Here is a 26,016-nt window from a genome sequence, read left to right as displayed (position 1 = left end):
TTTTAGTCTTTCCTCATACGGGAGAAGTTCCATCCCCTTTATCATCTTGGTTTCTCTTTGAACCTTTTCTAGTACCGCTATATCTTTCTTGAGATAAGGAGACCAGAACTGAACGCAATACTCCAGGAGAAATACAGAGGCATTAACATTCTTAGTCTTGTTAACCATCCATTTTTAAAATAATTCCTAGGATCTTGTTTGCTTTTTGGCTGCCGCTACACATTGGCCAGAAGGTTTCATCGTATTATCTACAATGACACCCAGATTCTTTTATTGGGTGCTAACCCGCAAGGTGTACCCTAGCATCCGGTAACTGTGATTCGGGTTATTCTTCCCAATGTGAATCACTTTGCATTTATCCATATTAAATTTTATCTGCCACTTGGACACCCAGTCTTCCAATTTCCTAAGGTCTGCCTGCAATTTTTCACAATCCACATGCGTTTTAACAACTTTGAACAGTTTAGTGTCATCTGCAAATTTAATCACCTCACTCGTCGTTCCAATTTCCAGATCATTTATAAATAAGTTAAATAGCACTGGTCCCAGTACAGATCCCTGCGGCACTTCACTGTTACTCGCCTCCATTGAGAAAAATGACCATTTAACCCTACCCTCTGTTTTCTATCCGATCATAAATTCCTAATCCACAACTGAACTTTGCCACCTACCCTATGACTGTTTAATTTTCTCAGGAACCTCTCATGAGGAACTTTGTCAAAAGTTTTCTGAAAATCTAATACACTACATGAACAGGCTCACCTTTATCAAAGAAGTCAAGCAAATTGGTGAGGCAAGATCTCCTTCAGCTGAACCCATTCTGACTCTGTCTCATTAAATCATGTTTGTCTGTGTGTGCCACAATTTTATTTTTTTATAATTGTTTCCAGAGTACAAAAAAAAGAAGAGACATAGCCTCAAACTACCATGAAGAGAATAACAAAAAGAGGCACTGGAGATGTCACAGCCAACTGATGGTCACAGGTCTTTTATTTGAAGACAAACTATTAAACTGTATAAAAACAAAGTCTCGACTAGGATCCAAGTTTCGGCGACAGCGTCGCCTTCCTCAAGGGACAGTATCAAATGTGCCACGCCTTTGGCGCTTCATTTGTGAAGTAGAGTTGCCGACAGTAGAGCTTTGGCTTTTCCCTATACTGTGTATTAAAAACTGAGCAGTATTATGTGAAACAAAATAGTCATTCAGAATCCTTGGAATTTATCCCATTGCCTCACAGTTGCATCTGCTGTCTTAGGAGAGACAGTCATTTTTCATTCCCTAAATTGCTTCTTAGGCAATTTCCAAGGATTTCAGGCAGGGAGATGTAGAATTATTTATCAAATACTGTCACTGCACCAGTGAAAGGTTCCTTACCCAGGAAGAGAATGGCCTCTTAGAGGCAGCGCCAAATTAAGCTGTGTACACTCGGCGAGAGGTGCACATTCAGTGAGAGGTTGCCACTGTCAGACCCAGCTATGCACACTCAGCAAGGGGTTGCCAGTGTCAGACTAAGTTGTGCGCACTCAGCAAAGGGTTGCCGGAAGCAGACTGGGCTATGCACACTCAGCAAGGGGGTACCTGGAGCACTTGTATTCTTGACACAGCATAGTATTGCTTTTGTTTTATTTCCCTAGGTCATTACCTGAGCTTGCAAAGAGCCGAGGGACTGCATCTTACTGCAGCAAAAGTTGAAAGTCCTCTTCTGGGTCCCTCTGGTTTGGCCTGTACCATGAAGATGTACTATTACCTTCATAGTGGAGGTACAAATACCATCAGTTCTTCACCAGCCATGTTAACTTCATTTCATTTATTTTTATTTATATACTACTTATATCCTAACTGGTTTTACATTCAGGTATTTTATCATATTTCCCCATCTGTCTCTGCGGGCTCAGACTCTATCTACTGTACCTGGGGCAATGGGGGGTGGATTAAGTGACTTACCCAGGGTCACAAGGAGAAGAGAGGGATTTGAACCCACAACCTCAGGGTGCTGAGGCTGTAGCTCTAACACTGCGCCACACATTCCAATGCTCTCGCTTTTCTTGGCTACCCATAATGGTCTCATGATTATTAGGCTGATGATGATTAACATCATGAGATGCCGATAGTGCAGCGCAGAGATGCTACTCAGTATCTTAGAAGGTTTGCATCTGTCTTCCCATTGCTGCATGTTCCTTGGGAGGGGGTGGGGGTGGCAAAAGAGTAGGCTGAGCCATTTCCTACTCCAGACTGCTCAGTGATTGCTCCACACTTATGTGCTTGGTGGAGAAGGAATTTTTTCTAATTCAGATCAACTGGTAGAAAACCTTTAAAGGGAACTTATTTGAGCTCTAGGTCAGGGATGGGATGGGCAATCTCAGAGCCAGATTATCTAAGTACCATAGTGGGAATTATTTTTTTTTACTGGTGAATCTCAGCACAAAAGCATGCAAATTATATGCATACTATGTGTGTGGAAAATCGTCAGTAAAGGGGAAGGAGAAGCTGTGCTCAGAAGAAAAATCACTACCCAGCTCCTCCTCCTGCCTGCCTACCTGTTAAAAAACAAACAAACACGCAACCCCTGCTCTCCCTACCTGAACTGCAAGCAGGGAGAGCAGGGGTTGCTTTTTTTAAATGGGCAAAGCTGTTGTGTGTACAAGAGCTGCGCTTATTTAAAAAAAAAAGACTCACCCCCTGACAGCAAGCTTCCCCCATCCCCCAAGAGCCGCTGACCACACAAGCCTGGTGGTCTGTTGGGCCAACCCCTCATGCCCCGCCATGGTACTCACCAGCAGCAAGCTCCCCTCTTCCCCCCCCCGACAGTCCCCACAGCCCTGCACCACACAAGCCTGATGGTATAGTGGGCTATCTCCCCTCCAACCGCCCTTATACCTTTTTTCGAAGACTGGCAGGAGGGATGCTCAAGCCCTCCCACTGTCAGGCCCGCCTTTTCAAAATGGTGGGCCTTCCCTTTCCCAGTGCATTCTGGGATGCACTGGTGAGGGACCTAAGGCCCTGATTGGCCCAGGCACCTCCTATCCAGGTGCCTAAGGCCTGTCCTATGGGAGGGGCCTTAGGTGCCTGGCCTAATCAGGGCTTTAGACCCCTTCCCAGTACTCCCTGATTGGCCCTGGCACCTAAGGCCCCTCCTGCCGATCTTCCGCATGGGGTGGGGGAATGGGTGTGGGTCGACAATGGCGGCGGGGGGAGGGGGGAGTAAACCACCAGACTTTTTTGGGGCTACCATTATGAGAAATTGAAATTAGGGCTGGTGGCGGGTCTGAGCTGCTTTATTTTTCCGTCAGTGCCTGAGCCAATCAGCGCTCAGGCACTGACTAGAAAGTAAGGTTATGACAGGTAAGACCCTGCCAGTAAAGATAAGTCCCGATTCTTCATAAATGGAAGTGCGTTCCTTTTTGAGAATCACCCAGAGCGGTCATTTTTAATATTAATAACCTTGATATATTATAGTTTTAATATTAATGACCTCATTGTACTATATTTGCATAGTATAATTGGAGGCTACTAGAAAGCATGGAAAAAACCATCGTGAGACACTTTAATAATCGGGCGGTAAAATCCTTACATTTAATAATGGTTTAGCTTCATTGTTAAATGCACGATGACTTCAGAGAATTGGCTTCTCACTCTTTGAGGGCCACAACGCTGTCAGGCTTTCATAATTTGCACAATGAATACATATTTGCATACAATGGAGGCTGTGCGTGCAAATAGATCATATGCATATTTATTGGGGAAATCCTGAAAACCCAACTGGGTTGCAGCCCTTGACAACTGAGTTTGCCCATCTCTGCTCTAGGTTCTTGGGAGTCCGTGACCATGGGATTCCACTAAGTTATGTCCTGTTAAACTTGTTTGGCTTCAGCTGCTACTTTGGTTGTACTCAACAAAGGGTTGCTGTGACTGAATCCATGATGTGATTTTGTTGTTAGTGCCATAGCTTGCTTGCATTTATTTTTTTATCTTCTCTTCTGTAGGATCCATTGCTGTCTATATTATAGATCCTGTATTGGGAACACACAGATTGTCCTGGCACATCCAAGGTGATCAAGGTCTGGACTGGCAGTACATTAAAATCCCAGTAGGAGAAAACACCAGGCGCTTTCAGGTATCTTAAGACTTCCTGGCACTGCTGGTCTTTATCCTGAATGAAAGATCAGGGTTGTGAATAGCACTCTGTGCTCCTAGAAAAGCAGCAGAGGAATTCATTAAGACTTTATATAATTAAGGAAGCCATGCCTTACTAATCTGTTGATTGATATGAGCCAGTTTAAGGGCTTATTTTCAAAGCACTTAGACACATAAAAAATATGTTACTTTGGTACTTTGTGTGCCTAACTGCTTTGAAAATGAGCCCCATAGTGTATCAGGATTTTTAGAAGGCATTTGTTAAATATTTTATGAGAGACTCCTAAACTAAACTAAACTAAACTAAATCTTGGATTTATATACCGCATCATCTCCACTGATGGAGCTCGGCACGGTTTACATGGTTAGGGAAGGAACGGAAATCCAATGGAATTATATAAGTAAGAGAGGAGAGAGGTTTAGGTGTAAGAATGCCAGGAACGGGACGGGGTTACGTTTTGGAGAAGAGCCAGGTCTTCAGACGATTACGGAATGGTAGAAGTGGACTCAAATTGCGGAGAGGGGAAGGGAGACTGTTCCAGAGCTGAGCAATTCTAAAAGGGAGGGAAGAGCCAAGTTTACCAACAAGAGAGATGCCTTTTAGGGAGGGGTAGGATAGTTTTAATTTTTGCGAGGATCTAGTGGAGGTTGGATTTGAGGAATTCCAGGATAGCGGGATAAAAGGAGGGAGGATACCATGGAGGATCTTGAAGGTTAGACAGGCACATTTAAAGTGGACCCTGGAAATAACGGGAAGCCAGTGGAGTTTGGATAGGAGCGGTGAGACATGATCAAACTTACTTTTTGAGAAGATAAGTTTAGCCGCGGTGTTCTGTATTAGTTGGAGTCTGTGAATGCTTTTCTTTGTTACGCTAAGGTAAATGGAATTGCAATAGTCCAATCTGGAAAGGATAATGGATTGTACGAGGACGGCAAAGTGTTTTTGGTGGAAGCAGGACCTCGCTTTCCTCAGCATGTGAAGGCTGCAAAAACATTTTTTTATCAGGGAGTTGAGGTGGTCATTGAAGGATAATGATGAATCTATGGTGATGCCCAGAACTTTGCTAGAGAACTCCAGCTGTAGAGAGGAACCTGTGGGCAGTGGGATTGAGGTGGGTAATTGATCAAGTTTGGGGCCGAGCCATAGTAGTTTGGTTTTGGACTCATTCAATTTCATTTGTACAGTGTGAGCCCAAGATTGAAGGTTGGTTATGCAAGAAGAAATGTTAGCTACGAGATTGGTGAGGTTTGCATCGGTCTCGATGAGGACCAGGATATCGTCGGCGTAGGTGTAGAGTGTTTCTAGGGGGGATAGGTGGAGAAGGTTCAGGGAGGACATATAAATGTTGAAGAGGATGGGAGATAGGGGGGAGCCTTGTGGGACTCCACAGGTCGGTTTCCATGGGGAGGAGGAGGAACCATGTTTGGTGACGGTGTAAGAGCGAGAACGTAAGAAATTCGAAAACCAGTCGAGGACTGTAGAACTGATGCCTATCTCGGAGAGTAGGAAGATTAGAATGTCATGGTGGACGACATCAAAGGCAGCAGAGAGGTCGAATTGAAGGAGAACGGCAAATTTTTTATGAGAATGAAATTGTTGGATCTTCGAGATAAGGGAGGCCAGGAGGGTTTCGGTACTGAAGTTGGGTCTGAAGCCGTATTGATAGGGTAGGAGGATAGAGAATCTTTCCAGGTAGGCTGAAAGTTGGGAGGAGACGATGGACTCTAGCAGTTTGGTTAGGAGCGGAATGTTTGCTATTGGGCGATAATTAGATGGGGCGGAGGGGTCTAGGTCAGCTTTCTTTAGTAGGGGGGTCAGTGCAATGCGTCCCATTTCAGGGGAGAAGAGGCCCGATAATAGGGCAGAATTTATGAGTATAGTGAGAGAGGAGATGGCCTGAGCGGGAATTTTCTCAAATAGATAGGATGGGAATGGGTCCAAGGTGCAATTGCAGGATTTCAGTTTCAGACAGAGTTTGAGGACCTGGGAATCGGATACTTGCTCAAAGGTGGTCCAGGATCTATTGACTGGGATGGGGGTGGGGACCTTTGTAGTAGGATCGGGGGAGGCGGCCACCAGAGGATTGTAGGAGACTGCAGGAGGGAAGGAGCTTCTCAAGGCGGTGACCTTTCCGTTGAAGAAGTTTGCTAGTTGATCCACTGATGGGGAGGAGGGAAGAATAGAAGGGTTGGTGTTGGGGGTTAAGGAGCGCCAGATATGGAACAGCATACTGTTCTGGTTTTTCGATCTGGAGATCTTGTCACCATAGAAGTCTTTCCTAGCTCTTTTGAGTGTATTGTTGTAAGATTTAATGTTGACTCTCCAGATTTGTTTATCTGTGGGGGATTTCGATTTTTTCCAGATGCGTTCCAGGGATCGACATTTTTGTTTTAGCGCCCTGTGTTGTGGGAGGAACCAGGGGGCCTTACGGGAGTAGGAGATGGTTTTGGTGGAAAGTGGGGCGAGAGATTGGTAGGTGGATTCTGAGAGAGTGGTCCAAGTGTGCCAGTTGGTTGCAGGATCTGATGGCTTAGGCTTGGATGGGAGATTGTCAAGAAATTTGGACCAGAACTGGTCATTTGAAATTTTCTTACGGAAAGTAATGGACTTAGAGGACTGCGGAGAGGTTCCAAGGGGGGACATGAAGATGGGGAGACAGAAGGTTCCTAGGAAGTGGTCGGACCAGGGAACGTGATCCCAGCGGACGTCGTCGGTTGAGGTTTTGTAATCCGTGAGATCGAGGAAGCTGATGAGATCTAGAGAGTGTCCTTTTTCATGGGTTGGAGAGGAGGCGGGGGGGGAGAAGCCGAGAGAGATGAGGAAATTATTGAAATCGGATGCATCTTTACTAGAGGTGTCATCAAGGTGGAGATTGATATCTCCGATGATCAGTAGTCTATGGAACTTAAGGAAAGCGTTAGATATGGTCTCGTAAACAAGTTCGGAGGAATTGCTCCAGGGGGTGGGCGGACGATAAAGTAATAAGATACCTAGTGGGTGAAGATGGAGCTCATCATTGATAGAGGCTAACATATATTCTAGTGAATGGTGGCTGCCTTTTTCGAGGAGTTCAACATTAAAGAAAGATTTGTAGAGGAGTGCCAGTCCGCCTCCTTTACGGTTTAATCTAGGAGAAAAGAGGCCTTGGTAGCCCTGGGGGCAAATCTCGTTTTGAGTATAATAATCATCTTTTTTGATCCAGGACTCTGTGATACAGAAGAGTCCAGGATCAAAATCTGTGAGGAGGTCTTTCATAATTTGGGTCTTGTTGCATACGGATCTGGCGTTGCAGTAAAGTATCGGGACTGGGGTTAGAGAGTCAGGGGCATGGTTGGGAAGGTTGGCAGGGGGCACAGGCTTTAGGTAGGCTAGGTTGGCTTTGCGGGATTTATGTTTGTGAGAGTGACTTCTAGTGCGTAGCAGCGTGGGGATATTTAGGCTGGGGCAGGTATTAGTGACATTTGGGGAGTCTGGTAGATTAGGGGAAGAGGGTTTTAAGCAGAGGGTGATTTTAAGAGAAGAGCAGAGAAGGAGAAAAAAGAGCCAAAAGGGAGGCTTCATGTTTGACTTGGGGAGCCTTTTAAGCTGGGAGGCAAGGCTTGTTTGGATCGATTGTGAAGCAGTATGTTAAGTGGAGGGAATTTTTTTTTTTTTTTTTTTTTTTTTTTTTTTTGGACAACACAGGAGGGAAAGAGTGGATGAACCAGAATCCCTGCAGTGAGAGCGGATTTACCTCTGAAACTGTCTGTCTTTTTGGAACCTGAGCAATAGGGTGTTCCACACGGAATCGTATGCGGAGGGGGCTAAATCGGAGGGATTTAGCAAGGAGAGGCTATACTGTCGGAAAGCCAGGGCCGGGAGGGGGCTAAATGAGCTAGTGGGAGGAAGGGTGAACAGGGAGGGAATTCAGGTACTGATATCAACAGGAATACAGTTTAGCATCTAGACAGTTTCCAATAAAATATAGTATAGTTTGGCATCTGATAATTTCCAGTAAAATACAGTGAAATACAATGAGGTTCAATGAAATACAACTATGGTGCTTGGATGGTATAGCGCTCAGGAACAAGGTGTGGCGCTCAGGAACAAAGGGAAGAATACAGTTCAGAATAATGGCTAGCTATTACTGTGAGGGGGACAGGCAATGATCCCAGTAATGGATGCAATATAGGAACTGACGATTTGAGTCTAACGAAAATTCAAAGAGGGAGGGGGGGAGGAACTTAGAGCAATGAGGGGAGCTAGAGAGTTCGGACCTGTTGGGGGTGACCCGTGGTAGGAAGTCTCTTGTTGATTGATCTGGCTGAGTCTCTGTCCGGCTGCAGTGCCTATGCCTGTTGAAAGGTTGGCCCTGAATTATCCGCAGTCTGGACTGTGTTTTCAGAGGTCTTGGCTGGGGTTGAATGGATTTGGATGATGGGGGTTCCGCGGACACCTGTGCAGTTGCCTCGCGCAGGTGCCTCGCGCAGGTGCTTCGCAAAGGCGCTAGCTAAGGCGCTAGCTAAGGCGCTAGCTAAGGCGCTAGCTAAGGCGCTAGCTAAGGCGCACGCGCCTTTGACGTGCGCCTTCGACGGCACGCCGAACGGCTGCACGCCGTTGATGCTGTTAGTTTTGATGTCAGGCTCCTGCTGGTTCGGGAGGGGGGCGGAGCAGTGCTCCCACGCTCCTCTCCGGTCTCTGCAGGCACGAGGCTGGCTTTCTGCGGCCCACTGAGCGATGTCTGAGGCAGAAAAGGCTGCGCTCTGGTGGAGCTGATGGTTTTGATGTCGGGCTCCTGCTGGTTGTTGGGGTTTTTTTTCAAGTTTTTTTTTCTTACTTTTATACCATCTATCAATGGAGATTGTCTAAGTGGTTTTTATATTCAGGTACTCAAGCATTTTTCCCTATCTGTCCTGGTGGGATCACAATCTACCTCATACACCTGGGACGGGGGTCGGCAACCCGTGGCTCCAGAGCCGCATGCGGCTCTTTTTCACCTTTGCCGCGGCTCCGGTAGTGTGTCACGCGGGCCGGAGTCTTTCAGTGGCTGCGGCGTGCTCCTGACGAATGGGAGGCGCGGAGGATGATGTGTGATAGAGGTCTGCATGGGAACGGGGATCGCAGGGATCCCGCGGGTTCCCCCCCGGCCCACGGGACTCCCACGGGGATGAAAACAGCCTACCTAAATTCTGGCGATGCAGGCATGCAGCTTACAAGTCCGGCGTCGCGGCGGGAAATAGCCATGCTGAGCAGTGAGCTCAGCATGTACACAGATGAAAGCCTTGCTTGCTGATTGGTCCGGCGGCCCCGCCCCGCTGCGCCGCCGGACCAATCAGCATCTAAACATTAAGATAAGAAACAATATATGCAGTGTTAGATTTGTTTTATAATGGTTTTGCGGCTCCAAGTTTTTTTTTTCTTTTCGAAAACGGGTCCAAGTGGCTCTTTATGTCTTAAAGGTTGCAGACCCCTGACCTGGGGCAATGGAGGGTTGGGTGACTTGCTCAGGGTCACAGGGAGCAGTGCTGGGCTTGAACCCACAACCTTAGGGTGTTGAGGCTGCAACTCTAGCCATTAGGCTGTTGTTCCTACCCTGATTTATTAAATTGGTGTTCAGGAGAGGGAATTGATTCTACAAGGGCCTGTCTGTTGGAAGATGTTCTTTTAGGAATTCATTCTCAGGAAATTCAGATTGTACTGGAGAGAAACACAAAAGTGGAAGGTATAAAAATCCAAGATAGGGCTAGTAATTTTTCCCATGTGGAGTCTCTCATCCTATGGATATGCCCTCATGACACAAACCCTAGGACACTTCCATGGGAGATTGTGCTAGACACTGAGTCTACACCCTGGAAAATTCTAGTAGTGAAAGAGAATCTAGTAGCCCCTCAGAACAGAGAGAAGATAGTATTCTAATGAAGGAACTCACTGAATTCTTCAATCAGTGAAGAAAAATACTAGCTGAATTTAAACCATTGCTCAGTCATAGAAAAATAATGTTTCTGCTGACACTGCTTCCATTACACTTAGGGTTACCAGACGTCCGTGTCCGGATGGCTTTTCAAAACCCGGCACTTTGCCTGGGTTTTAAAAAGCTTGGAACAAATCACCGTCGGGCAGGAGGGCATCTGGTAACCCTAATTACACTAGCAATAGGAAAGGTGCTAGAAAATAATCGAAAGACTCAGAGAAAACCCTGTCAGCTGAGGAGTGCCTAGAAGCATTAGAAAGCACATTTGGCACTGCAGAAAGTGGGCCTGACCTGTATTTTAGATTTAGAAACACAGGTCACAAAGAGGGAGAAAAACTTTCAGATTATCACTGGAGGCTAGAAGTTCTCTTTAGAAGAGTAGTCAGGAAGGATGGCTTAGCACCCTCCAGAAAAGACTATGCTATGATAGAACAACTAGTAAGAGGTGTTCCTCATACAGACAAAATGATCATGTACCTAAGGCTCTGTGAGAAGAAAACAAAACCTGGATTTTTACAGAGAGGAAGAAGAGCAGGAGACAGTAAGTCTGGATTTAGTAGGAGCAAAGAAAATCCCTGAACCTCCTGCCAGGACTTTTGCCCAGATGAATGAAGTGGTTTGCTTAACAGAGTCTAAAAGGCATTTATAAAAATAAATAGTTGCTTTGAGACTACAGGATATTTCTATGCCTATTCCAAAGTTTGAGAAAGAAGTAGTGGTTACTGTGATGACTATGGATGAAGAGAAGGATTTGCAGACCCTATTAGCTGAACTGTACCAGGGAGTTGTGGCCCTAACAGAGGCACAATTGTGCAAATCACAGAGATAGCCAGAGAGAAAAACTCTGGAAATGACAAAAAGTACTCAAGCATTTCCCAATACATACTATTACTACAGTAAGAAAAAGATTAGGCCTACTTCTGACTACAGGTATACAGAAGGAAGCCACTGGCAAAACAGTAACCCCACAGGCCAGAAAGTGCAATGTAGAACCCCATATGGGATCAAGTTCACCAAACCTCATTATTTTTAATAAACTTCCCCTTGTCATCCAGAAATGATTGTTCCACCATCTGTTGTTCTGAGGGGGGGCTGTTTTTTTTCTCCCAGTCTTAGTGTGGGCATAGGTCTTTCTTTTTGTTTTTGCCAAATTCACATTATGCACTGGCAACAATCCACTTACATGTGTGCTGATTACAGACAAGCTCAATGCTACTGGTCACAGGAAAAGTAAACATCGATGATGATGCCACCATCAAGAAGAACATACAGCAGTAATTCTTCTGACCCATGGGTCCAAGTATCAGAAGATTGGCACAAGGCTCTGACCCTGCATACTAGTGAGGGTGAAGCAGTTATCTCACTGCGAGTGTCTGCCACCATCCTACCCATGGCTTATACCAATGTCATTAGCCTAAGTGAAGATGGTTTACCTCCTTTAAGTAAATCTGACCTGCAGAAGGCCCTGAGAAATGATCCAGGTTTAGAGTCAATGAAGTAGAAACATAGAAAGATGACGGCAGATAAGGGCTACAGCCCATCAAGTCTGCCCATACCATTGACCCCCTTTTAAGTCTACTGGCCCCCTTAACTCTACTGACCTGCTCTATTAAGTCTATATCCTAGCGACCCTATTTATTGGTATGACTCCCGCAGTGATCCCACATAGGTATCCCATTTGTTCTTGAAGTCTGGGATACTGCGGGCCTCGATCACCTGTACTGGAAGCTTGTTCCAATGCTCTATTACTCGTTCCATGAAGAAGTACTTCCTGACGTCTCCACGAAACTTCCCTCCCCTGAGTTTGAGCGGATGTCCTCTTGTGTTCGAGGGTCCCTTGAGAAGAAAGATATCATCTTCCACCTCGACCCGTCCCGTGATGTACTTAAATGTCTCAATCATGTCTCCCCTCTCCCTATGCTCCTCGAGAGTATAGAGCTGCAATTTGTTCAGTCTCTCTTCGTACGAGAGACCCTTTAGCCCTGAGACCATCCTGGTGGCCATCCGCTGAACCGACTCAATTCTGAGCACATCTTTACGGTAATGTGGCCTCCAAAATTGCACACAGTATTCTAGATGAAGTCTCACCATGGCTCTGTATAATGGCATCATGACCTCAGGCTTCCTGTTGACGAAACTTCTCTTGATACAACCCATCATCTGCCGTGCCTTAGATGAAGCCTTCTCCACTTGAGTAGCAGTCTTCATGTCTGCACTGATGATCACTCCCAAGTCTCGTTCTGCTGTAGTCTTGGTCAAAGTTTCTCCATTCAAGGTTTAAGTTCTGCATGGATTTCCATTTCCGAGATGCATGACCTTACATTTCTTGGCGTTGAAGCCCAGCTGCCAGACAGAGGACCAACTTTCTAAAGTACGGAGGTCCTGTTCCATTGTATTCTGCAGATTGTAGCCGTTTATGATAGTGCATAGTTTGGCATCATCAGCGAATAAGGTTACCTTACCTTGAAGCCCTTGAGTCAAATCCCTAATGAATATGTTGAAGAAGAGTGGACCCAGGACTGAGCCCTGCGGCACTCCACTGGTCACTTCCGACGTTTTGGAGAGGGTACCGTTAACCATCACCCTCTGAAGTCTGCCACTTAGCCAATCTTTAACCCATGCAGTTAGTGTTACTCCTAACCCCATCGATTCCATCTTGTTCAGCAGTCTGCATTGTGGGACGCTGTCAAAAGCCTTGCTGAAGTCAAGGTATACGACGTCTAAGGACTCTCCTGAGTCCAGCCTTCTTGTTACCCAGTCAAAGAAGCTAATAAGATTGGACTGGCAGGACCTACCCTTGGTGAATCCATGTTGACTGGGGTCCCGGAGATTCCCCTCATTCAAGACCGTATCTAATTTATGCTTAATTAGTGTTTCCATGAGTTTACACGCTATTGAAGTGAGACTCACCAGTCTATAGTTCGCAGCCTCAGACTTGCAACCCTTTTTATGCAGAGGAATGACATTGGCTGTTTTCCAGTCCAACGGAACTTTCCCCGTGCTTAGTGAGAGATTGAAGAGCACGGCCAACGGTTCCGCCAGAACATCTCTCAATTCTCTAAGCACTCTTGGGTGTAAATTGTCCGGTCCCATGGCCTTGTTCTCCTTGAGCCTTGTCAGCTCGCTGTAGACGTCTTCAGGTGTGAACTCAAAATTCTGAAACGGGTCTTCCGTAATTTGTTTTGTCTTCAACTGTGGTCCGTGTCCCGGTGCCTCACAGGTGAAGACTGAGCAGAAATATTCATTTAGTATTTCGGCTTTTTCAGAATCCGCCACCGCGTAGTTTCCGTCCAGTCTTCTAAGGCGTACTATGCCGTCTGTGTTCCTTTTCCTATCACTAATATACCTGAAGAAAGATTTGTCCCCTTTTTTTAATGTTTTTTGCCAAAGTTTCTTCCACTTGAAGTTTGGCCTCCCTAACTGCTGTTTTGACCGCTGCGGACCTGGTCTTATATTCTACTTTAGTTTCCCTTCTCTGCGTACATTTGTAGGAAAGAAATGCTGTTTTCTTCTCCTTAATGAGGTGCGAGATCTCCTCAGTGAACCATTGGGGTTTATTGTTTCTTTGCCGTTTGTCTACCGATTTTATGTAGCAATTAGTAGCTTCGTGTATGGATGATTTCAGGTGCGACCACATAGCTTCCACATTACCGGTCTCTGCTTGGTCCTGCAGCGTCTGATGAACGAAATCCCCCATGCGTGTGAAGTCGGTGCCCCGGAAGTTAAGTATCTTTGTTTTTGTGATTGATTTAGGGCAGGGGTGTCCAATGTCGGTCCTCGAGGGCCGCAATCCAGTCGGGTTTTCAGGATTCCCCCAATGAATATGCATGAGATCTATTAGCATACAATGAAAGCAGTGCATGCAAATAGACCTCATGTATATTCATTGGGGAAATCCTGAAAATCCGACTGGACTGCGGCCCTCGAGGACCGACATTGGACACCCCTGATTTAGGGAATCCTTTCCTAAGGTTGAACCATACCATGTTATGGTCGCTGGAGGCTAGCGTATCTCCTACCAAGACCTCTGAGACGCTTTCCCCGTTGGTGAGTACCAGGTCAAGGATCGCCTGGGCCCTAGTGGGCTCCGTTACCATCTGTTTTAGTTGTGCACTGTTTATGGAGGCCAAAAGCCTCTCGCTGCTACTGGTGGTTGCTGAAAATGTGTTCCAGTCTGCATCAGGCATGTTGAAGTCCCCAAGCAGTACAGTGTCGCCCCGTAGAGTGATATTCTCTATGTCCTCGATTAATTCCGTGTCCATGTCTTCCATTTGTCTTGGGGGTCTGTATACCACACCAAGATACAGGCATTTATTGCCACCTCTTGCCAGGTTAACCCAGAGGGACTCCCCGGTGTATTTGACATCTGTGATCCTGGTGGTTTTGATGTCTTCTTTAATGTATAGTGCTACCCCACCACCTAACCTACCCTCTCTGTCATGACGAAGTAGATTGTACCCCGGTATAGTCATATCCCACCCATGTGAGTCCGTAAACCATGTTTCGGTTATTGCTACCACGTCTAGGTTGGCATCCCTTATTTCAGTTTCCAGCTTTAGAATTTTATTGCCTAAACTGTGAGCATTAATATACATGGCCCTCCACACATTGTGTTTGCTAGGTCGCTGTAAGGCGTTTTCCACCTGAGTCTGTGTGGCTCCTAGAGAACTGTTTGCTATGTGTGCCCTTACCTTGGAAGCAGAGTGTTGACTCGTCCCATCTGCAAACCTATTGAGTCTATAATGTCAAATCACCCAGAAGTACCTCTTCTACTTTGTGAATGGGACCGTATGGTTATGTCTGATGATTTGTTATATTGAACCACCCAACATGCCACTGGCTGCCCCCAAAAAACAGTTGGTGCTGCCACAGAAATTTTGTAGTTCTGTATTAAATGATGAGACAGGCCACATGGGTGTGGATTGCACCATGAGCTGATCAAGGCCATGTTTTTCTGGCCCAGATTATCTGATGGCATCGAACAATATGTTAAGATATTTGGGAAGTATATTATGAAAAAGACATTGGCTATTTGAGCTGCACCTCTAATGCACAGTACCAGCAATGGACTACTAGAACTAGTGTGCATTGATTTCCTGTGTCTGGAAAATGACTGCTGAATCATTGGTAATATTTGGATGGTCACTGATTTTACCCAGTATGCCCAAGCCTACTCTATTAAAAATTGAGCAGTCAGAGTTGCAAAAATGTTATGGGAAAAATGCTTTTTACACTATGGATTTCCCAACAGAATCCACTCTGACCAAGGTAAAGATTTTGAAAGCCAATTAATCAGAGAAATGTGCAAATTTGTGGCATCAAAAAGTCACATACCTCACTGCACCACCCACAGGGAGATCCACAACCTGAAAGATTCAATAGAACTGTGTTAAAACATGTTGGGTACTTTAGACCCAAAGCAGAAATAATAGTGGAATCAACATGTAAGCAGAATGATGTGATTCCCCTTATTATCTTATGTTTGGCCAAGAAGCTAGACTATCTGTGGATATATGTTTTGGAGTCATACCAGATGGACACTCTTCAAGAAACCAACTCAAATACATCCAGAATCTCAAACAGCAACTCAGTGCTGTATATCAAGCAGCTCAGGAGACAGCTGGCAAACAAAATACAGGCAATAAACTCCACTATGATGCCCAAGTCAAAAGCCAAGAGCTACAACCTGGGGACAGAGTACTGATCAGAGCTCTAGGCATCCCAGGCAAGTACAAGCTATCAAACTGCTGGTGCAAAGAGCCCTCTATGGTAGTGACTCAGTTGCCAAACCTGCCAGTGTACAAGATAACACCTGAAAGTAGAAAAGGTTCTGAGAAATCACCTAATTCCCATAGATCAGTCAGTCTGATTGCCACAAATTGAAAATTCTACAACATCCAAGCCAAGAGCAAAATGCAAACAAAAGTTAAGACATCAAACTTGCTCACAGAACAAACAAGAAGGCTGTGATTCAGACCACTCTGCAGAATTTTCAGAGTCTGAGGAGTCTACATTTCAGATGGAATACTGTATGGACCCACTAGCATCACAAGGCCTAGAACCAATTGAGTTAGTGAAGTTCTTCACAAATGGGTTGCTAATTAAGACTAACTGAAAGAAATGCTAAAAGTGCAGAGGATCTTAGTGACCCCTCTCTCATACAACATACACATGACACACCTCATGTACCTCCTATACATAGCAGACAGGCTGACAGAAGAACACCTCGTCTTGGGATATAGATAGTATAACAAGAAAAGTTAAGGGATTTAGACAGTATAACAAGAAAAGGCAATGGAGGTGTCTTTTCAACCAATAATAAAGTTTTTATTAGAAAGCAGTGGTCCTAACAAGGATCACAGTTTTGGAGTATAGGAGACGCCTTCTTCAGGAGAGACTTTGCTGAAATGACGCTGAGATTAAAAATACTTATGCAGACAAACTGCACCATTCTTAGCACTGTGAAAGCAAAAGTAAAAGTGACCAGAAGCCAGTGGCATACCTAGCATATGTGGCACTCGGGGCCCATCATTTTTTGACACCCCCCCATCAGTATGAAAAACATGATTTTTAGTAACAATCCACACGTCACACAAGAGTGTATCTAGGAAAAGGCAGCATCTTACATACTGCAGTGAGCAGTACATCAATACACCCATTGTAAAACTAAGCAAGCCAGACTAGTACAGATCAACCCTACACAGTCAATCCTAACAGAAAACCATGTCTTTTCGAACACAGAACACAGAAAACACCTTTGCCTTTTACAAAACTGTAGTGTGGTTTTTAACCATGGTGGTAACAGCTCAGATGCCAACGCTAAAAAACGCTCTACAGTTTTGTAAATGGGGAGATAGAATAAAAATACATAGACAAATATTAAACTGAAGCACCAAAAAGCTGGACTCTGCATACAATGCAACACCACAGAAAGCATCTCCCCTAAAGCAAAAAATAAATAAATAAATAGAATTTTTTTTCTACCTTGTCTTCTCTGGTTTCTGCTTTCCTCATCTTCTTGTCACTCTCTTCCTTTCATCCACTGTCTACCCTCTCTCTGCCCCTTCTATATGGCATCTTCTCTCCTTCTATTCACTTTCTAGAAACTTTATGCCTCCCCCTTCCATCTCTCCCACACCCCCATGGTCTGGCATTTCATTCTCTCCTCTCCCTTCCCCCCACTTCCATCAGCATCTGCCCCCTTTCTCACCCTTCACCACACTTCCATACCACCCTGACTCTCTTTTTCTCCTTCCACCACCCTGCTATGCTTCTTTCTCTCTCCATCGAAATCAGCAAGGTCTCGCGATGACTACTTCTGCTGCCTCTGCTCCGGAAGAGGTAAGTGACGTAAGAGGGGGGCTGGGCCGACAGATGCAGGGAGTTGCAGCAAGGTCCCGCGATGACTGCTGCTGCCGGTCCACCCTCCCCCTCCGACGTCACTTACCTGCCAACTCTGCTCTGAAATAAATACGGCAGCCGCGCTGAGGTGCCGTTTTCAACAACGTGGGAACTTCCGGACCCGGCCGGCTATGCACTAGTGCTACCCAATTCAGGGGAAAAAATTTCAATTCGATTCGATTCAGCCTATTGAATTGGTTTTTCGATTCGATTCGATTTTCCTGTCCAATTGGGTGTTTTTTTCAAACATCCTGATGGGTTTATTTTACAGCCTCTTCACCCCCTTTGCCTTCTCCTAACCACAATGGCGCTGTGGTGTAAACAAAATAAACAAACAAAAAAGACTTTTACTCTCTCTCTTAAATCCTAGCTCATGTTTGCGGTCTAACACCAGCTCTGGCAGGATACACGTTTCAAATCTGACATATTGTAATCATAAAATGGAAAATAAAATTAGTTTTTCTACCTTTTGTTGTCTGGTCATTATTGAAATCTTGTTGGTCCCAGGCTCTGGTTGTCTTTTGATAACTTGTTTGCCAGGGTCTCCTTCTTTCTTCTTTCTCTGTGCTAACCATCCATCTGCCATCTCTGTCCTCCCCTTCCGTTTCCCTTCCTTCCCCCGGAGGTCTGGCATCTTTTTTTTATCTCCATCCACAGATCCACCTTTTCTTAACTACTCTTTCATCCAGCATCTCTCCCTCCTTACCCACCACCCCAGGGTCCACCATCTTTCCCTTTCTTTTCCCAACTACCCTCCTATCCAGTATCTCTATCCCCCCCCACCATCCCTTGTGTCCAACCTCTCTCCCTTTCTGCTCCTTCCCTCCCTAAATCCCATTGTCCATCATCTCCCTCCCTCTCCTCTATTTTTAGACCCATTATTTCTTCCCCCCCAAAGTCCGGCATAAGCACGTCTCTTTGAACCCCCCTTCCTCCATGTACTTCTACACCAGGGCCCCACCCCCAAAAGGTCTGTCCCCCCCTGAAGGCCTGCACCAACCCCTGAAGGCCTGTCCCCCCCATCCCTTGATGGCCTGTCCCCCCTTGAAGGCCTATGCCACCATCCCTGGCCTGTCCCCCCCCTTGAAGGTCTGTACCCCCTTTGAAGGCTTGTCCCCCCTTAAAGGCTTTCCCCCCTTAAAGGCCTGTCCCCCCCCCCCCCTGAAGGCCTATGCCACCATCCCTGGCCTGTCCCCCCTTTGAAAGTCTGTCCCCCACTTGAAGTTCTGTCCCCCCCTTAAAGGCCTGTTCCCCCCCTTGAAACCCTGCACTCCCCCCAAGGTCTGTCCCACTCCCCACTCTAAAGGACTGCGCACCCCCCCCTCCCCGGGAAGGCCTCCGTGTTCCCCCTGGCCTCCCTGCACCGTTTACCTTCTAGTTGCAGCCTGCACAGAAGATCACGGTTATAGCGTCTTTGCAAACTGCTTTGAGCTGTTTCCTCTGCTGCGGTCCCGCCCCTCCTCTGACATCAGAGGCAGGATCACGGCGGAAGAAACAGCTAAAAGCAGTTTGCAAAGACATTATAACTGCGATCTTCTGTGCAGGCTGCAACTAGAAGGTAAATGGTGCAGGGAGGCCAGGGGGGAAGTCGGACGCCAGGGGGGAGAGGGAAAGCCGGACAGCAGCACAGAAGCACTTCCCGACTGACCCTCCCTCCTCGCCCTCTAAAGCACCCCCTTGGAGCGTGCACCCCCTCTTGGTATGCCACTGCCAGAAGCAATGCCAAATTTATCTGAATCAACCAGTGAATCTGAACCTCTACTTGAGCTTAGCGGTTCCACAATTGATAACAGTCCTTACAAGGGAATATTGGCAGGCATTAATGCTCCTGTACTTTTAATTGGTATAACTGAGAAGTATGCCTGCTGTTTCATATGACTCATCTGATCAGCATGCTGATGATACTATAATGGTATGCAGGTCAGACAGGACCCATAATCCTGTCACAAAACTTGTTTATGATGAATTTGGTATCCTTTCCAGTCTAGACAAATTTCTGCAAAGACTGTCATTGCTGATTGGTTGACAGTTCTTGAATGCCCGAGTAAATATGTTCAACTGGCTAGTCAGGATGACTCCGTTGTATTAGGTATCAATTGTGCTTACCATATTTGCCTTGTGACCAGGACTGACTGCTGTCAGAGACAGAATGCTGGTTTCCATAGACCTCAGGCTGACTGAGCATGGCTTTTCTTATGTCCTTATGAGCAGTACAGAGACATAGTAAGCATATTCACCAGATCTTGCCATTGCTGAGATCCAAGGGAGAACAACATATCAAAAGGTAGGAAAAAGAGAGGAGAAAAGCCTAAGAAGTTGGGAGAAGATAAGACTCCGAAGAGGAGGGAAAGGGTAAAGAGAAGAATGTGATAGAGAAGCTAGAAGAGTAGCTGTAGTGAGGGGAAGACAGAGAGAAAAGAGAGGACAGGAACTGAAAGGAGAAAAAAAGGAATCTGAAGAAGAGAACAGGTGAAAGAGTATATAGGGAGAAAGAGAACATTATCATTTTTAATCCCCAAACTGCTTCTTAGACAATTTCCAATTATTTCAGGAAGATTGAAGCAGGGAAGGCAAAAGACATGGCAAAAGAAAATAGGGGCTGTGAGGGAAACAAGAAAGTGTCAGGGAAAGGAAGTACAGGTGATGAAGAAATGAGAAGGAAAAAAAATGAAAGATGGCTCAAGTTATAGGCAGGACACTGGAAGAATGATAGAGAGGAAGGGACAACAAGAAGGAGAAGAGAATAGAATCTATCTAACCCATCTATGTGCTATATTTGAATGAAACATGCCTTGAGGTGTGAGCCAAATATAAGAATAAATAAATATATGACTAAATTGGACTGAAACCTCAGAATATGAAATGTGGCACTAAAGAAATCTATGATCTATAGCACAGGACTTGTATCAATCCATAACCCTACACTCCACTGCCCACCAACCCAGCCAGCTGATTAACCGTTCCCCCTAACTGTATCCTGTTTATCTGTCTTGTCTGTTTAGATTGTAAGCTCTTTTTGAGCAGGGACTGTCTTCTTTGTGACTATGTGCAGTGATGCATATATCTGGTAGCACTATAGAAATAATTAATAGTAGAAGTATCAAAGTGATTATATGGACTGCAGGATTCTGTACAGAAGCAGAGCTATGTATGATCTAATGGAGTGCTCTGGCAAGAAGCTTAAGCCATCTCTCTTTCTCTCTCTCTTTGCAGATACAGCTGATTAGTTCTGCAGAGTCCTCTGCTGCTGCTGTGGATGACATTAAGTTTGTTGACTGTCATCCAAACACCTATCTCAGTGAGGAAGGTATTTACCAGTGCACTAGCACAAAATGGTCGCGGGATCAGCACATGCACAAATGAGCCAACTCAAACTGGCACATACAAGTACAAAGTTATTCCTGCCTCAGGGCAGGTATAAACTAAACTAAAACTTAATTTTATAAGCTAAACTATACTAAACCTTAAGTTTATATACCGTATCCTCTCTATAAAGATAGAGCTCAGCACGGTTTACAGGAACTTTACTATAAGAAAGGAAAGACCTAATAAGAATTAGTGATTATAAAGAGGGTAGCAAGATTTACATTTTTGAGAATAGCCAAGAGTCTTCAGCCAAAAAGGTGCTCAATAATGTAAGTATAGTACATAAATATAGAAGAATGTAATCTAGAATGGCTTAGTTTCCAAAGAAAGTTGTCAGAGCTTTCTGAAATAAAATGAAGGAGCTTAGACTTCTAAGTGAAAGCAGTAACTCATCCCAGAGCTCAGTTAGTTTGAAAATGAAAGAGTGGCTGAATCTCTTGAAGGTTCTATTTTTATCCCTAAGGGAAGGAAATGCAAGTTTTAATTTATTTGAACTCCTAGCGAGATAAGATCAAGTTTCAAGTTTATTCAATTTTTTGATGAATCGCCTATTACAGATTCTAGGCGATGTACATATTACAATTTAGATAGAAGAAACTTACAAAATAAATACAAATTTCAAATTTAAAACTATACATACATGAGTTTGAGGAATAGGGATAAAAGTTACAATATTTGGGTATTGTTAAAAAAGGAAAAAACAATAGGAAGGGTATTATAAAACCAAAGCACCATGTAAGAAATAAATTTTAAAATATTTTAAAATAAATTTTAAAATATCTGTGTACATACCAGTCTAAAGGAACCAAAGTAATAAAAATGCCAAAGAGAATTTAAAAGCAATACAAACGTACTTAAATTGAATTTTAAGATACACTGGAAGCCAGTGTAATTCCTTGAGCAATTTACTCTTTCCAAAAATGAGCTTAGCAGCGGTACTCTGTATCAACTGAAGTCTCTGCAGACTGACTTTTGAGAGACCCAGGTACATTGAGTTGCAATAATCCAACCTTGACAAGATAATTGACTGAACCAGTACAGAGACATGTTACTGATGAAAGAGCGCTCTCATTCTTCTCAGGATATGGAGGCTAAAGAAACACTTTTTAACAAGAGAATTTAGCTGATCCTTAAATGTAAGAGATGAATCAATAACAATACCCAATATTAGCGAGGAAAACTCAATTTTCGGAGATTCTCCTGAGTCTAAGGTCACAGCTGAGGGAAGAAAATCTAATTTAGGACCGATCCATAAAAGTTTGGTCTTAGCAGCATTCAATTTCATCTGGACCATCATCGCCCAGGTATAACTTTATGTAGGAGCTTTTGGGAAATAAATTTTATGAAAGACACAAAGGGCTGATATTCAGACCACGGGAAACAGCCCAACAGATTTGTCCTCATCCCTGCAGAATCTATCTCCATCCATGACCGGTCCCTGAGAGTTCTGTCCCTGTTCCATCCCTGCAAGCTCTGTCCTTATCTGCACAAGCCTCAAAAAGTGTTTGTCCCCATGTCATTCTCCAATATTCAGCACAGGCTGGTTAAGATACACACAGGCAGACCCGTAACCCCCTATCCCCCCCTTGTATAAATCTTTTACTTTTAAATTGGTGAGAATTTGGAATAGACTTCCAGATTCTCTAAGACTGGTAGATCAATTATTTAAGTTTTGAAAAAGTTTAAAAACCTGGTTGTTTTCAGAATAGTTAATTTGATTTTAGCTGTTGTATAGTAATTTTAAGCAATTCAACATACTTTTTTCTAACTTTTTCCATCCATCTAATCTAACCAATTTCTGGTTTTATCTCACAGTTTTTACTTGTTATGTTTCATTTTTTACGAACGTAAACCAAGTCAAGCTCCTTAGGGAGTAGACTCGGTATATAAAATGAAGATTAGATTAATCTGTAAAGCAATGATTTCATGTCCAGCTATTTCCAGTTCCTAATTTTCTTTTTTTCTTCTGCTTTAGTCTCTTGTAACTTTGAGAAGGGCTTATGTGGTTGGCATCAAGACCAGAGTGATGATTTTGACTGGGCACGTGACAATGGGCATGGTGTTGTCTTTTCACGCCACAGACCTGGATTTGATCACACATTGGGCACAGGTATGTACATTTTCCAAAACCAAGTGTAGCCCTGTGCAATAGTATGCACTGAAAGGAGGAGTTAAAGGGGTGCATCTATTTCCCAGGTCTGTAGGTTACAGTTTTAAAATGATCAGTGCTGTAGGTTATGAACTAGTATATGAAGGGCAGCCCTAGCAGCTAAGCTGCACAGTTTGCAGCTTGAGTAAAACAATAGTTGCTAATTGGTAACAGGAGAGGTGACCTGGGGAATTTGAAAAAAGCTCATGCACTTGGGTCTCCATGGGACTACATACAGACAAGCAGACATTTCTGCAAACTGCTAAGGACTCAGGACAGGAGTTCTAGCAGCTTCCAGAAGCTAAGGAAAAGCATTGAGAAGCCAAGCCAGTTCTTGGACTTCTTGGAGGGTGATCTCAGTCTTTGTGACCTTACTTCAGAGGAGATTTAGGGTCTGGATCTGGGCAGGAAATTTGTCTTTTGGTCAGAGCCCCCCAACTGACCAGTGCTAGTGAATTTAGAAGAGTTGGGTCTCTGGTGAAATCCCATCAAATGATCCCCCTACTATCCTTTTGTTTTCATGTAAGTTGTCTTGTCTTTAACAAGTATGTTAGTTGTGCCCCTTTTTAATTTTTAATTGTTAAACGCTAAGAATTATGATTAGCGTTTTATCAAATTTTAATAAACTTGAAGAACTATAATAATCATCATTTTGGAGTATAAGAGGAGTATACAGTATATAGTTGGACTATGTCTACCAATAAATTGTTCACTGTTAAACAGAGTGCCTCTAATTATTTTACTAAGAAGTGGATTTTGTTTTGGACTTTACATCCTGGTGTGGTTTGCACTATGCATCAGTCAGAAAGAGAGTGGAAGTCTGTTGTTTGCTTGAGGACTCCAGCTAATAAATTGATCCTAACTCTGGTCTTAACACATGAAAACAACTTTGTGTGCCCTTCAACCAGCAACCGGATAAACATGAGGTTACACAAGTAAACACACTCATTAGATTATTACAGAGATGCCAAATCTCACTCATTAGGAGTTGTTGTGATCCCTGTCATGGACAAAAACAGACAATAAATAAATTTTCCCATACTTGCATGCTGCAGAAGGAATCCATTACAGATTTTTCCTCTGCCTCTGGTATACTTCACTTTGCAGTTTAGTGCCCTCTACAGTTTTTTCCTTGTGCTTGCATGACCGCAGTTGTGTGTGTTCTGCTTTCCCAATTTTATTATTTTAAATTTGACGTACTTTCATCCCCTTTCATGCTTACTGCAAATTTGAAGCTCTGCCTGCTTAAGAGGTCACAGACTTCAGTCTGTAGCTGACAGGCCGATCCATTTTTGGGTACCTGATGGCCAGCCTCCATGGTTATATTTGGAACTTACATTACATTACATTACATTAGGGATTTCTATTCCGCCTGTGCCTTGCGGTTCTAGGCGGATTATAATAAAGATGATATCTGGACATTTCCAATGGTATTACATTACAGGAGAAGAGTAGATTACAAGTAACAGAGAAGAGTTATAATACATTCAACATCGCAGCAGATATAACATAGCCACGGATTACAATAAGGAAGATATCTGGGCATTTCCCGTAGAATTACATTACAGGAGAAGTGTTAATTACAGGTAATAGTGAAGAATTACAGTACATTCAATATCACAGGAGATGTTACATAGCAACTAAGTCAATTTATAACTGGTGGAGAATAAGAATTACAATATATTCTAGATTACAAAAGATGTTACATGAGATGAGTCAAGTTTCTTCGGATGGGGAGTAGCATCATATGCCTATAAGTGGAGGTATATTTATTGTTTTGATGATTGCGTGATGTTGGTTAATTAATGTTGATGATATGGACAGTAGGGGTGTTTAGTTTGGGTTGGATAAAGAGATTCTATTCCCAAAGGAATTGGTTGGGAACTCATTAGATGGCGGTTTAGATTGATGGGAGATATTTTTTGAACAGTAGTGTTTTTATTTCTTTTCGGAACTCTTTTATGTCTGTAATTTCGATCAGTAATTTTGAGATGTCGGAGTCAATATTAGCTGCCTGTGTCCCTAGTAGGTTGTCATAAAGTTTCTTACGTCGAGTACCATTGAGAGGAGGGTAGGTGAAAATGTTCTGTGTTCTCCTTCTTCTGGATAAGAGATAGTAGTGAAAGTGGTTGTTTAGGTAGCTGGGTGCCGCGCCGTGGGTTACTTTGAATAGGAGACAGTAGAGTTTGAATTGTATTCTTGCTTTTATTGGTAGCCAGTGAGATTCTGTGTATGCTTTGGTAATGTGGTCGTATTTGCTGAGTGAGTATATGAGTCTGAGGGCTGTGTTCTGGACGGTCTGTAGTTTTTTTATTGTGTTGATTGGGCCATCCCTGAATTGGCTCACTTACTATTAAGTGGGGTTCAAGCGCAGGCTGTTAGGTGCCCTTAAGAGGCTCGGCAGTATCTCGCAGGGTGCTAGCTGTGTCTTCACGCCTCCGCTCGTCCCAGTGCGCATCTGTAGGTCCGCAGGGAGGAAGGTATAGTCAGACAGAGGAGTTTGACTGGCAGCCTGAAGATCAACTTTGAGGATCAATTCCCAGCATTATGGCAGTGAAATTCTCATACAGCTACTATGAGAGAGTTGAAAGCAGGTTTGCAGCATGGATTCTGTCAGGTCACAATGAGTACATAGGCTGACAGCCTGTGAGAGACATTGGGGGAGGTTGGAAAAGTGAGGTTTTGAGTGTTTCTGGATGTTCCCCTGTGTTCCCCCTCCTGAAAAATCCTATAATCGTCATTTTTTAAGTTTGGGAAATGTGTAAATTTTGGCATGAATTTTGTGCTGGTGACCATCTTAGATTTTTAGCGATCTTTTTTTCTTCAGCTCCCTGCTTCTTCAAAACTTTGAATTTTGCCTAGAAAACTGCTGGGATAGAGTCCTTGGGTTCTCCTCATGTAAATTATTGCCAGGATTGCACAAATTTAGTGCTTTTAGAATGTCTTTGCGACACATGCCGCATGGCACAGATGGGGTTGGGGCTGTAGAGTCCAGTTAAACTTCTCCCTTGCCA

General features: G+C 44.2%; 1 protein-coding gene across 3 annotated transcripts in view; it reads left to right on the top strand.

Moving 5' to 3' along the window:
* MAMDC4 (MAM domain containing 4) overlaps positions 1-26,016 on the top strand; it is a 343,940-nt gene that overhangs the window by 180,084 nt on the left and 137,840 nt on the right. For all 3 annotated transcript variants that reach the window (XM_033959811.1, XM_033959812.1, XM_033959813.1), the window contains 4 exons: positions 1,636-1,761; positions 3,985-4,115; positions 20,701-20,794; positions 22,829-22,963. In XM_033959811.1, coding sequence (XP_033815702.1) covers positions 1,636-1,761; positions 3,985-4,115; positions 20,701-20,794; positions 22,829-22,963 — 486 coding nt within the window. The remainder of the gene's footprint in view (positions 1-1,635; positions 1,762-3,984; positions 4,116-20,700; positions 20,795-22,828; positions 22,964-26,016) is intronic.

The sequence above is a fragment of the Geotrypetes seraphini genome, chromosome 10 (genome assembly GCF_902459505.1).
Source record: "Geotrypetes seraphini chromosome 10, aGeoSer1.1, whole genome shotgun sequence".
Classification (NCBI taxonomy): Eukaryota; Metazoa; Chordata; class Amphibia; order Gymnophiona; family Dermophiidae; genus Geotrypetes; species Geotrypetes seraphini.
Note: the sequence above shows the minus strand (reverse complement) of the source record. Positions and strands in the feature narration are given on the sequence as shown.